The following is a 14,718-nucleotide window of genomic DNA, read 5'->3' on the forward strand; positions in this document are numbered from 1 at the left end:
TTTTTTCTTAACTTTTGAAGTAAAACGTCCCAAAGCTCCCACTTCAGAGTGACTGCAGTGAGATTAATGGTTTATTCAAGAACAAGTGTTGTAATTTTAATGCAAAGTTACACGAGTCTTCCATCACTGTGAAAAAAAGAAACTTTAAACAGACACTTTTCCAGGCGCTGGGACAATTTAACAGTTTAACTCGGCGGTTTCACACACTTTAAACTGAATACAAATGGATCTCAATTTATCATATCTTTAAAAATGCATCACAGCTTCAAACCTGAAGCCTTAGACTCTGGGTTAATGTGGCTGAAATGTCAGGTCATCACTTTGGTTCTGTTGTTTTTTTATAACATTGTCTTATGTCTGTTTTGGTTAAATTAATAATAATAAAATTAATTAAATGGTTGGTTAAAAATTAAATTGAAAATAATATATATATATTATTTATATTATATAATATTTGTGATATAAGTTGATCTAGTTTTAGTAAATATTCTGCCTTAATAAAACTCTGTGGGATTAAAACAACCAACCAATTTTGTATCGTGTTTCCCAGTCATTTTCGTGTCAGTGATGATGATCTGTCCACACTCCAGAAAAATGCATGAAACTCTATGAGCTATTTGTTCTTGTTCATTCTTGTTGGATGAGTTCAGTGTAAAAGACGTCAAAATATAAACAAAGAATTTCTTTTATATATATAACTTGTTTTTTCTGAAGGTTTGACACAGTTGAAAAATGCTGAATATTTTCTTTCAGATAAAGTGCTACAAAACAGTAAATCATTCCTAAATCTCTGTATTGTTCGTTACTCTTTGTGATTTAATGTCTCTTGTGTCTCCTGCGTTGCCAGGTTGGCTGCAAGGCCGCGATTGTGTTTTTCCAGTACTGTATAATGGCCAGTTTCTTCTGGCTGCTGGTGGAGGGTCTTTATCTTCACGCATTATTGGCCGTCTCTTTCTTCTCAGAGAAGAAATACTTCTGGGCTTACATCCTGATTGGCTGGGGTGAGGATGCGTCTCTTTTATGTCTCTTTCTGCCCCTGCTGTCCCTGAGTGAGAACCACACTGACTGTCAGCTGTGGACAGATAACAGAGCATAACCCTGGTGGTGGAATGAAGTATTAACTGTGACGTGTGCCTTTGTCTGGGCACGTGTGTGTGTCTGTGTTTTCTTTTTATGTCCACAGGAGGTCCAACAATTTTCATCACAGCGTGGAGCATCGCCAAAGCCTACTACCATGATGTGGGGTAAGAAAAACACCGGAGAGACGATGCCTGATGAGATATCAGCGCTTTCTCGTTTGATTGGCTCCACTTGTCAGATAAAGCTGGTTTTGTACTTCATCAGGTGCTGGGATATAATTGAGACCACTGATGTTTTCTGGTGGATCATCAAAGCTCCCATCCTGGCATCAATCTTAGTGAGTGATGCTCCATGTTATGGCACATACATTTTTGATTGTTCTTTTCTTGGCCTGTGAAAAAAGATTGACTTTATTACGGCTACAGATAAAGAGACATAATAAGAAACAAACACCACTGATGTGTGTCTTATTTCTAATTTAATTTCTCATGTGTTTATAATATTAAGCTTTGGTTCTTCTAAATTTAATGTTTATACAAAACTAAGTTTGTTTCTATATGAAAAAAAAAACATTCCATATCTGAACAGAAGGGAAAACAGCCACATTTCCAGTCATAAATATTAACTTTGCTCCGTGACTTTGTCCCAGTTTTTAATTTTGGCCCACTGTGAATTTGAGTTTGACAGCCCTTGTACTAAGTGATTGTACTGTACACTGCAGGGTTTTTTTTTATTCTTTGGCATGTCAGAGGTTGGTGTGACCCAAAAGTTGTAATACTTCTTTGAAATGTTGGCAGGATAAGTACTAACAATTGGTTTCACTGACTGACGGCTCGTCACTGAATTATAGATGAGGACTTGGCTGCCGTCTTTTATCTCTTCTTCTTCTTCTAATTTCCCTTCTTTCAGCTGCAGAAACATATTTTATTCTTATTAATCTTGTGTTTGTGTTTAATAATTGCATTTCATTCTTAAGACATATCCAACATTAAAATAGTTCAGATTTAATTTTCAACTGAAATGTAGACAGCAGGTGGTGAAATGTGATGGAACACTGAAGTTTACCCCCTGAGTTCAAACCAGGCGTGTCTGGTGGTTAAAGTCTCTGCATATTTTGAACAGAATTTATTCACAAATTGAGTCAACACAAAACTGATGTGCTCTCAAATTAGAAATGAAGGTAATCATGTAAACACTGGAATTCTCTTCTTTATTCAGGGCACATTCCACAAACCCGTCACAGGGAGATGAAACACAACCCAAGATTTTTTTGAGAAGCATTTCTCAAACTTTTTGCAGATGTGTATTTCCTTCTTCTTCTTTTTTTTAACAAGCTCTGTTCGAACGTCTTGTTAAATATTTGATGAATCAGCCCTAATTAACACTGTTGTGAACTCCACAGATGAACTCCATCCTTTTCATCTGCATCATCCGCATACTTCGCCAGAAGATCAACTGTCCCGATATTGGCAGGAACGAGTCAAACCAGTATTTGTGAGTAGATTTCCTTTTAATTAACGCTCCCCATTAGCAGAGAGATGAAAAAATGTATTTTGTAAAATATTTTGTAAAGGTATTGAATTATATCTCAAAGGAAAAACTATTTTATAGATCAACACCTTTGAAGATCAGGGAAAAAAAGGGACAGAAATGTCCAATGTGAGAGTCTGAACTTTTGTCTTTTTCACTCTGAGAGATGCAGCAATCTGAGAGAGTGTTTCTGAGCCAGCCCTAATGTGTGAACCATTTTTCCACTTTTAATAGTGTTTTTTTTTTTTCATCCCCTCTCCTCTGTGTTTAGACGCAGAATGAGAAGCACTCTGGGGCTACGTTTCATTATTGGCATATGGAGACGTGGATCTAAAAATAAGCTTTCACCAATGGGGAACTCTGAATGTGATGCTTTTTCCCCTCGTCTCTGTCATTTCAGGAGACTGGCAAAATCCACGCTGCTTTTGATTCCACTGTTTGGAATAAATTTCATCGTGTTTGCCTTCATCCCGGAGCAAGTAAAGACTGAGTTACGGATGATTTTTGACTTGATCCTGGGGTCGTTTCAGGTACAATGATAACTTTTTCTCTACCCAGGAATTTGCAAACTTTTTAGACCACCACTTGGATTTCCTTTAGTTTGAGTCTGTAAGTCCTCCATGTTTACTCTGTCAAAGTGATCCTGTAGACTCAAAGACTGATTCATGTCAGGACTCTGCAGCTTCACCATATCTAAGTCTTTGAATCTGAGAAAAGTTCGAGTAAAGACTTCACTTCTGTTCTTCTTGTGCTCTATAAAAAACGAGATTCGTCAGCTTCCGTTCTCAGATCTCACTGTGTGACTGCCTTCAGCTTTGAGAAGCTCTTGGTTTTTTAAAAGCTGTTAAACAGTTTCCGTTACTGCCTTCAGCTTTGAGAAGCTCTTGGATTCTGAAAGCTGTTAAACAGTTTCTGTTCTTATAGGAACTGAATTTATTGTTCGTACTTAATGACCAATGAAAAGTACAATTTGTAAAACCAAAACATCAGGGCATAACTATTGCCATTAGCATTTAGCACCAGCTAATGTCAATGTATGAAGGAAGAACAAAAGGGAGAGGAAAAAGAAGTACTTTATTAACAATAGCAACACGGGACAGAAATGAAAACAACACATTTATTAGGACATTGTCAAGACTAAATTAAATACACTTAGTTTGTGGACATATGTTTGTACAGTAAGAGCACAAATATCAAGTGTGCAATAAGAAAAAGAACATTTCATCAGCAGAGATCCAACGGAGAATGTCTTTCATCTGTGACAAAACACTTTGGTGTAATATATTATACTATATATTAGAGTGAATTTCCCCAGTGTGGGAAGTCTTATCTTATCTTATCTTATACAGGTGGGAGAACTCTATGTCTTGGTTGTGTGAATGATCCAAGGTTTTTCCCACTGCTTACAGCATATAACTGTTACTACTACTCCATATAAACTGTTTGGAAGTAAAATTAAGACCATCAAAATTAATATGTTGACTTCTGGGTCCAAGACCATGTAATCAAAGAATCACAGTTCTAGATGGAAGTATTTGGCGTCCTGTGCTGTAAGCCTTGACCTTTCCATTAACAACAACAACAACAACAGAAAACCAACCACACTTCAGTCCCCCTGGCTCTCAGCAGACTCATTCTGATGTAGTAAGGGCCTCAAGTTATTTCACTGTATTTACAAGTAGGAGGAAGTATGACACACAGTATACCTGGAAAACACCGCTGCATCACAGACCACCTGGATCCCAAGGAAAATGTCCCGGCACATTCCTCTGGTTGTTCCCACCATTCCTCCGTCCTCACTGTAAACCACATCCACCAATCACTGCGCTCTGTTTTGGTCTGGGCACTTTTCTTTTATCTCCTGTACGTCACCGTGTTCTTGTCTTTCCCTTTAGGGTTTTGTGGTTGCTGTGCTTTACTGCTTCCTTAATGGAGAGGTACGTGACCCCCCAGCCCCCTCGTCCCCTCACACACACTAATGTAAACAGTTTGTACAGGCACAGGAGTCCACCCTCGTGCAGAGACAGCCCTCAGTAGAGCCGTGGTAACTTTCACATGATTAAGTCCATCTGTACTTCTGTGTGGCTCCCTGGGAGCACTCTAACAAACATGGTCCTGAAGGGCTGGTGATGTTGTGAGGGGTGAGTCACCAGCTCTGGACCCCTGTCTCCCTCCTGCCCGCCTTGGACCTCCTTGCAGTGAATTTTCTATTCTGTGCCTGCAGGTTGGGATTGCTGTAAAAAGCGTAGCCTTTATGGCACCGAGCTATTCAGCAAAGTCTGGAGAGGCTCTCCGTGGGCAGATTAGTTATGTTCCCTCTGCAGGGCCAGATTGAATCACAGTAATGGGCTTGATGGCAGGGCTCGACAACTACGCTGCCTGAATTTTAATTTGCTGCAATTTTCAGGTGTCCTTTGTTATACCTTTGTGATGTAGTCACTAACATGTTCTCATAGAGTGTAATAAAAATGTAAATTAGACAAAGGGAGCAGCAGCATAATGGAATAAAACGTACACTCCATTGCATAATGAGTACAACTAAGTGTGTTAGGTTGTCCGAGGTATAAAAATAGAAACAATATACAGACTAACACACACACACACACAGACACTCATCTCCAATCAGAAACTACACTAATAGTGGGATACTTTGTCTGTCAAAGTTTTATATTTATATTTTGAAAAATAAATGTCCACAGTGGGGCGCAGTCACTAAATATAATTAAGTTTTCACAAGATAGTTGTAAATAAAAACAGATACTTTAAATAGAATGTTTAATTTAGTTAACAAATATGCAGTCATTTCTTGCACTGTTTACAAATAACAACCTGCAGAGGGCACTATAAACACAGTCATATGGCCATGTGTTGCGTAAACAGGTATAAAATATGGATAGATATAAAAAATACAGCAAAAATCAACAGTCTTAGCTGTTAAGACGCTGATTGGACATTTACTTCACCAGAGAAATGTAAATGACAACAGTGAGACTTTGAGCGGCTCCCGCCTTGACCTGTACTACTATGGTGTGTGACAACAAATGACGTACTCTCACAGACAAACCTCTTCCACTTAGAAAACAAAGACAGAGGGCAGCATCCTTGAAAAAGAATCCAGCACATTATGCACTTGTTGAAAACAATTCTCAATGTGTTACAAGGAAATGAGACCCAGATTAGTCCATAAATATTTCAGTATTTAGAGGTTTCTCATCAACGGTGTAATTATTTACAAGTGAAACAAACAGAGGAAGGTGAACGCCATTGATGAACACTTGGATTAAATAAAGACAAACCAGGGCATTAACTACTTAAGTCCTCATTAAATAATTGAAATACCAATTTGGGTTTTATTGCATTTTGAAGTGAACTATTTTTCACTGGCCTCCTTGTTGCTGCAATTTGTTTTTTGCCCAGGTTCAATCGGAGATCAAGAGGAAATGGCGGCGGTGGAACCTGCAGCGATACATGGACTCTTACACCAAGTACCAACACCCGTCCATCGGCAGCAGCAACAACTTCAGCACTCAGATCACCATGCTGACACGATGTAGCCCCAAAGCTCAACGGGGATCCTCGTCCTGTCACGACGATTTGTCCAGCATGTGATTCGCACAGACCGTGAAAGGTGGCTCCACGTCTCCATGCCAAAAACAGGGGAAGAGTGTACAGGACGCAGGTGAAGCTGTAGCTGTGGGAGAAGATTCACAGAACAGGGACAAAGAGAGAATCCAGGCGACAGATGCACCTGAGAAACGACCCTGTGGCCAATCATCCTATCTCCATGACTCTTACAAAAAACTAGCTTTCACACATTAGCTTTACGCTCTTTGTATTTTGGTGCAAGTGACCGGTAAATGTTTAATTAATGTTGTTACCAAATTGTGATCGATAGTGATTACGTTCTCTCTGTGCTCACACGCCAGTTAACTGTGACAGATGAATGTTAGTAGTGGAAGGATGCTAACGGGAATCACCCCCACAAACACGCCATCTGATCTAATTAAACCCAGATTAAAAGAAAAATCCCTAAGTGGATTCTGGGACATTAAATAAACAGGACTGATGCAGAGACACGACAGTTGGAGGTTTTATTTCAACACCGAATGCAAAGTCAGGTGTAGTTACTACAGTAAGAGATTAAATCTGTTGTTTGGTTAACTGCTTAAACAATCAAAATAAACAACAAACAATAAACAAACAAAAGAATAGATTTTAGTATTTTACATACAAACTTAATTTAAGTTGTTGTTACTAAGCCTATAATACCTATCCACCTATAATAAAAAGTAAAGCCTAGAGGATTTGCATCTGTCCCAACATATATCACCCAACGTGATATAGTCAGTTAATGATCAACCAATAGAACAAAGTTGGTCAGCTAAAGCAAATGAACTGCGTTCTTTGTTTTTCTGGCCGAGCAGATTCAATTTGTCACCGAACCTCACAGTGGAGTTTATATTGCATCTTTGTAATTAATTTTTAAAAAAAAAGAGCAAAAGTCTCAGTGGGACATTTTCTCATTAGACAAACGTCTGGCTGATGATCAGCTGGCAACTTTATTTTCCATACATCAACTGAATCAGGCTTCACACTGGTCGGCCGGGAGGATGCTGATTCACAGTGATGGTCGTGAAAAAAACAAAAAAAAAATCAATGCCCTTCTCTGCACTATCACTCTCATAAGAGACTGTTTGCCCTTTGCTACCACTTCTATCAGTACAGCCCCTCCGCTTGTATCTGTCTGTGACTTGGTGCATATGATGGGATGTGTGTGTTTGAACACTGGAGGCAGTTTTGTGCTGATAAGTGCTGAGCGTCTGCTGGAGTCGGTCCTCTGTGGCTCTGCAGGGGAAATGCCTTTAAGTAATGCAGTCCCTGAATGTTTACATTTTCTTTGTAGGAGTCATTTCATGTTGTACAGTAAGTACACAGTGTAAAGTGTAATGAATTACTATGGATTGTGGTGCCCTGCTGGATGGTAACGTTGGCTACAACATCAGCAGTGTGTCACACTGTAACTGTTTGTTTATGCTTCTACATCGTGGGAGATTTAATGCCTTACCAGGAACTTCAAATGTCTCCTGTTTATGGAGCCGTCTTTGTTTCACCCTCAGTGTTTTCTTTTGTTTTGTAAAACCTATGTATTTAAAAACATTCAGCTTTTTGTGTGAGTAAAATATCTCTTAATTTTGTTATTGCTATTTTTTTAAGCTAACCTTGTTTTGCCCTAATGTCTCTTTTTTTGATATAACATTCATCCACTTATTGTCATGCAGTGAGTTTAATATGTTTGTTATCTTGTGATGTTTTGTAATTAGGGGGCACTATTAAGCTTCATTTGGTGGCATTAGCATATGCTCTTTTTGTTTGTTTGTTTGTTTGTTTTACAATGTATAGTTGTACCTTGCTTTATTTGGTTTGGTTTGTTGCTAGTTAGCTTCCTGAAATGCTTTGACTATCTATAGATCTTTATTTAAATCTTTCACCTGTAACTTTTTATCTTTAAACCTGCATTAGCCTAGTTTACCAAGTAAAAAAGCACACCTATGGACATCTTTCACTCAAAAATACCAGTGTCTTCTAACCTTTAACCATTTAGCTGTAAAGTATTTTTCATATCAAAACTGAAAGCTTATTTTGTACCATTGTCTGGTTCCTCTCTGCTGTGTTAATGTGATGTACAGTATTTATAGTTGAATTTACCAGTGTACCTCCCATACTGTTGTAATGTACCACAGGTTTTTGAGCTGGCATGATTGTTGTGTGTCAGTGAGGTCATAATAAAACCCTGTGTTAATATTTTAACCAACAATCATTTTATCTATAAGAATTATAACTATAAACGGTATAATCGATTTACGGTGTAAAATATCACACCGCTTGGTTTTGTAAACTGGATATTGTGTTGTAATATAACATTTTGTTTTGTTGTTATTGCAGTACTAGTGGATACTGTCGGTAATATGGTATTTATATTGTAAATATAACCGTTTGTTGTACAGTGTTCCATTCAAACCTGTGTTGTTCAGGCAGAGGAATTTAACTGACCACAAAAATGTGACGTTGTTTCACTTCATCTGTGTGAAATAAATTATTTTACATTTTAATTTTCTTCATACTTTGCTTTTGTGATGTGTTTTCCTTCCTTTTTTTGAATATATGATTTAACATAATTTGCCTTTTGCTGCTGGTAAAGTAATGTCTTTGAAACTACTCTTCAACAATGACACAGTGGAGTAATGTTATTAGAGAGAAGCACATTTAGTCCTTTAGGAAATAATAGATAAATTCTGTTCCAGCCTCAGCTCAGCAGAGAGAAATCATCAGTGACCTGCGGTTCTTCTTCTCTTTGTGTTCTGCTCAGGGTCAGGCTACTCTGGGTAGAGAATGAAATCGGAAAAAGTTCTAAAACGACACAAAGAAAACATGTTTTTACAGCTTTGGACTTCCTGCTCTGAAAAAACTGCACATTCCCTTCAACATCAGTGTTTTCAACTTTTTTTTTGCAGAACATCAAATCCATTTGTATGTCTACTTCTAACAAAAGAAATGTTGTCAACTCCAAAAGATAGAACACTCAGGAATTAAAGTTCCTACAGAGACAGATATTCCACAGAGACGATGCTGTGGTCATTTATTCATTGGTATTTTTCAAAGTGCAGCACTGCCACCTACCAGGGTCTGATGTTCATGTAAATGTAAAAATTAAAAAATAGAAAATACATACATTCTGGGAGTGTCTTTAAAGAGAAAGTTCTCAACATATACTTTTAGTAGAATTATCTTTACACAATTTGATGACCTTTTTTAAATCCTGCATAATGAAAGAGGAGATAATGAAGGAAGGATTTTCAATTTCCCGATGTCACTTGAGACAAATGAGAGAACTGTATCTGAGATGTCATCAATAATTTCCTGAAAAGTGGTGGTGTAAAAAGATAAGCAACAGAAACAGATAAAAAGCTACATCCAAACTGGACAAAACACAAAAATATTTGTATAGGTGACTATTTCTCTTCTGACCAACAGGTGTCCTTTCACATCAAGCTCATTATTTTCTGCACTTTGTATTAGGTCAAATAATGAAGTTGTCAATTTTTCTTGTTTGGTGCAAATGAAACACCATTTATTTATTTTTTTGCTAAAAATATATAAATAAATAAAATGTTGCACTACATCAAGTGTAATGATATTACGAGCAAAGTAAAAGTCTAAAAGTAAGGTCTACAGACCTACAGGCCGAGGAGGTTGGCGGAGTAGTTGTCTCACTGCTCTCACAGGCGTGACAACAGTCTCACCCCTCACCCCCTCACCCCCTCACCCACCACCCCCTACTCAGTGACCTGGAACAACAAGGCTTTATGTATAAAACAACTGGATTAGTGCTGTGGAGGCAGTTTCAATAACCCCTGCCTTCCTTATGCCACCTGTCTGTACTGCAGACCCAGGTCGTTTGACTGACCTGCTCTGATCAATGGCTAATGGAACATCACAGGCTGCTCTGAAAGACTTCTTTTAAAAAGCAGGCTTTGAAGTTAATTGTTGCACACCAGTGACTTCATGAGCAGTGACAGCTTCAAAGAATGAACGATTCCATAGATGAAGCAGGTTGGACGCCCCCATGTCCACTGATGTTTCTACAAATTGAGAAATGTTTTGAAGGTGATGCAAAGTCAGACATTTATCGCACAGAAATCAAGGGGACGGGGGATATCTAGAATATACTTCTAACAGATCAACATAAACTTCTGACTCCCACGTGTACATCTAGTGAAACTGCAGTACTTTTCTCATAAACAGTAGTCGTGCGAAGCCTCTTTCATGTCAGTGCGCCGTGAATGGATTTTTAATTTGCAGAATGCACAGAGTCACGACGGATGCACAGCGCAGTTCATTGGAGAGTCATTCCTCCAGGGTACCGTCATCCTTCACTGTCAACACACACCACAGAAGAAAGTGATGAAGCCACACACACTCTGAGTCCTGTTTAACCAGGGTGTAAACAAACTTGGGAAACAGTTCCAGCAACATTTACACAAAGACAGGATGTTTGATCTCACCCCTGACATAAATGCATATTTCATTGGTTGGGGAAAGTGTGACTCATGCAGCGTCTAAAGTGCGACGCGTCGTCTGGGCAACGGCGTTGCATTGTATGAAAGTCTGGGTTGTTTAGACTTGGGGGAAAATTCACATGTGCTTCAGAAGCTGGTACTACACAATGGCACTTGGCTCCACGGCAGTTTTGGAGTCTGGAAGATTAGATTAGATTAGATTAGATTAGATTAGATTAGATTAGATTAGATTAGATTAGATTAGATTAGATTAGATTAGATTAGATTAGATTAGATTAGATTAGATTAGATTAGATTAGATTAGATTAGATTAGATTAGATTAGATTAGATTAGATTAGATTAGATTAGATTAGATTAGATTAGATTAGATTAGATTAGATTAGATTAGATCAGATTAAATCAGATTAGATTAGATTACATTAGATCAGTAATTCCCTCTATTTCTCCTACTATATCTACTATAGTCCTGACTGAGATTCTTTCTCGGCTGTAGGCGTGGCCAGCCTACTTCCTCTCACCTGAGGTTGATGAGCTCATCAAGACTCCTTCAGTCAAATTCTTCAACCCCACACCTGGTGAGCTCAGTTCATCTTCTTTGTGTGATTCACAGCTAGATTCTGTTGGTTTTTTTAAACTAAATTAAATGAGGTACCAGCTGCTGCTGCTGCTTTATAGAATTTACGTTTTGGATTCAGCTCTGACTTCACCTGAATCTGATTCCTGACCGTTGAATCTATGATACATGAATGCATCATCTTTACGTCTGAACATGTGACTGAGTGTCTATGTAATACTGATGTGTCTTATGAAGCAAAGTAACTAAAGGAAGTAACTTTTGACTTTTAAATTCTATAATTCATAACTGCAGTTTCCCGTTGCAGATACTGACTGCCAATAACTTTAACAGTGACCTTGTCTTAGGTTTTAGGGAATAAACTTCCAAAACTCAAATTTTATAAAAAACGCTTGTTGTTATTAGGACGTTTCTCAAGTTTGTCAAGGAAATATTTTCACATTCAGGCTTTTGGAACTACTTAAGGAATGTGCTTGGATTTAATGGAATGTTCACTGAACCTGGGACAAAGATTGGATTCCAGAGTGGCTCACCTTGATGAAGTCCACTGCACTTGAGTGTAATTGACTTTTTGGAGAGGAGTGAGAAGACACCCTGGCCTGGAATACCATATCAGAGGATTGACCTTGGAAATGAGTTATTTTAGGCTGGAGTTTATTCTGTTCCTGCCAAAGTGTGTGTTGGCAGCCATGAGTGGATTTAAACTCCTCAGTCTGTAGACGTGAAACACTTCAATGAAAATGGTTTCATTCTTTCATACTGTACTTCATGATCAGCCTTTTCAGCTGTTTAATTATGTTCAACGAACCTCGATTTCACCTCAAACTGAAGCGTCACAGCACGTTGACCGTTACAAACATTTACTTTTACTTTTAAAAACAGAAATTGTTGTACTGAATTTTATTAGTCTGACAAAGGTTCACATTAGGTCTGACATAGAGTCTCCTAACTGTTATAATGGCTGACGAAGATGTTGACAAGTCATCTTTTCTGACAAAGGTTCACATTAGGTCTGACATTAGGTCAAGAATTGACATTAAGTCCATGTCAATTCTTGAGTCTTTGTACCTGAGTTCGAATTAAGTCTTGAGTTTGGTGCCTAGGTACGAGTCTGTCTCGAGTCTTTTATGAAATAAATGTTTTCCAATTGGACCATACTATCTGGTCTGGGTAAGGTACTACTGTATTATCACTGAAGTGCAGTATTTTGTATACTTGCAGTTTGTTTATGTCCAAAATTCTGGAGCAAAAATCTGTATATGTCAGAACCTAATTATGTAGCAGTAACACTGCAGTACAATGGAGTTTTTTTGTGATGGATGTGGGGGTTAGTTAGGGTTCATTATAATAGTAGCATGCTTAGCTGCGGTGAGGGAATTATACTGAGTCTGTCACCAACACCCTGAATTAATTGAAATTAATGAAATTAAGATTAAAAAAAAAAACAATAAAATGAAGATTGTCCACGGATCACAAACCCAAGTCCAAATCAGGCCGTAAGTCTTTTGATGGTGAGTCTGAAGTCCAGTCTTTGTGTCTGATGTCTGCTGAATTAACACCCACTGACAGCTGTCAATGACGATGGCCGTCTCAGGGACAGGCAGCAGTGTCCGTGTGTGCACGTAATCACCGTTGGACGTGACAGTTATCACATTATGTCAGTTCCACAGTGACAAAGAACCGGCAAAACAGTAACAAAGGCAGAGTGAGCTGGATGAGCCGAGACACTTTCTGGCAGTTAATCATATTTTTTTCAGAATCAACCAATTAGTTGTGTAAATAACACGTGGAAGGAAGATTTGTGGGGGAAACTTGGGCATTACCACTCATGCTGTTGAGGGTATTTGCTGTGGGAGAGAGAAACCAGGTCCTCGACAGCAGCTGCCAATTAGGATAAGAGAGATAAATCCTGGTAAATACAGCTGTAAAACCGGCCGTTTGAATGATGTTGTTGTGGATTTATTATCCCACTGAGAGATCGTCCATTTGTTTACAGGTGGCAACTACAGAATCTGCTGACAAACACTGTGGTGTTTTATTACTAACGACGTGGACAGAGTGAAGATGTTTCCATTGAAAATGAGAGTTTGGTTTAATGCTGGGAGTTTATCACTTTCCAAATATATTACTTGATAATGTAATGTAACATAAACATGGCAAGAATCTGAAGAATAGGGTTGGCATAAATATGCTGAATCGTTTTTGTTTCAAATTTTGTTAGTTTGTAGATCAAATGCATCAAACTTTAAATTAGTGATAAAAATGAATTTAATTGATTTGTATAACTTATCTCAATGGCATTTTTTAAACAACCCCTGACTCAGAGTGATTACTGCCGTAGCTGCGAGCAGATTGGATATTCAGTAAGTGGTGAAACGACTCTACCTAGTGGTTGTTAACTATTACTGCAGCAACGTTAGCTTTGCTCTTTTTTTCTGATTAAACGATTATATTTCCACTTACAGACGAAGAAAACACAAAAAATGAAAATATGAATTATAGTTTATTAATGAAATGTCAGTTTCACCAGACACATGAAACAACAAAGCCCTGAATTCACCACTGGATTTGGCAGTCACGATTGATGTCTAGTTCTTAACATTAAATTACAGTTGCAGTTTTTCCAAATAATTCAGCTGCCACAACCATGTGTTTAAAAATCTCCAAACATGTTGAGCCTTCATTTTAAGAGGACAGTCAAAATATTCTCTACAATATTTGGTCCTACAACTTTAAAAAACAAGGACCCTACCATTTATCGTATCTAATGTAAGAATTTTACACCATGCTGTAGTATTTCACACTCACCGATTATTAAAATGTATAGAACCTGACCAAAACAAATTAAAAGGTAACAACTAACTGATGATAAATAAGCCTTTTAAATTAGCAATAATAATATAATTCCTTGATAAAATTACTGCAACAAGATCAACACCAGCCTCTACATAAGTTGTTTGACAAAAAACAAAAACTTAAAATCTATTTGAAGCTAAAGACAAAATAAATGTTGTAGCTGAGCCCACACACATATATTTAACATAAAATAACATAGGAAATACGGTAAAAAAAACATTCTCCCAACATTTTCAATAGCATTCCCCAGTGTGATCAGTGCGTTCATGTTCTTTCCTGCAGTAAACATCCAAGAATCAGTAAAATACTGTTGAAATAAAAATGTAAAATTCACTCTGATTGTACAAAAACATTTTGTCTTCAAGACTTTATGATTTAAAAATGCAATGTTTAAACAGGGTATCTGTCTACACACTGCCACCTCTTCTTTAATCAATGACACTGGAGCCCTTCGATTTGATGAATGAGTTTTTGAGGAATGAGTTGTCGCCGATGAAAAAAATTTGTATAAATATTTAGAGCTGATGAGATACGGTATTGAACCTAAAAAACCGTCAGAATTAGAACTATGAACAACTGAAAGTATAAATATTTAGAGC

The 14,718-nt window shown here is 37.8% G+C and overlaps 1 protein-coding gene across 2 annotated transcripts in view; it reads left to right on the forward strand.

The window, feature by feature from the left end:
* vipr1b (vasoactive intestinal peptide receptor 1b) overlaps positions 1 to 9,177 on the forward strand; it is a 42,437-nt gene extending 33,260 nt beyond the window's left edge. For both annotated transcript variants that reach the window (XM_025054579.1, XM_008307949.3), the window contains 7 exons: positions 848 to 1,001; positions 1,184 to 1,244; positions 1,345 to 1,417; positions 2,483 to 2,574; positions 3,011 to 3,140; positions 4,506 to 4,547; positions 6,028 to 9,177. In XM_025054579.1, coding sequence (XP_024910347.1) covers positions 848 to 1,001; positions 1,184 to 1,244; positions 1,345 to 1,417; positions 2,483 to 2,574; positions 3,011 to 3,140; positions 4,506 to 4,547; positions 6,028 to 6,219 — 744 coding nt within the window. In that variant the 3' untranslated portion in view covers positions 6,220 to 9,177. The remainder of the gene's footprint in view (positions 1 to 847; positions 1,002 to 1,183; positions 1,245 to 1,344; positions 1,418 to 2,482; positions 2,575 to 3,010; positions 3,141 to 4,505; positions 4,548 to 6,027) is intronic.
* Positions 9,178 to 14,718: the final 5,541 nt, after the last annotated feature.

This window comes from Cynoglossus semilaevis, chromosome 3 (assembly GCF_000523025.1).
Source record: "Cynoglossus semilaevis isolate Cse_v1.0 chromosome 3, Cse_v1.0, whole genome shotgun sequence".
In the NCBI taxonomy this organism is placed as follows: domain Eukaryota; kingdom Metazoa; phylum Chordata; class Actinopteri; order Pleuronectiformes; family Cynoglossidae; genus Cynoglossus; species Cynoglossus semilaevis.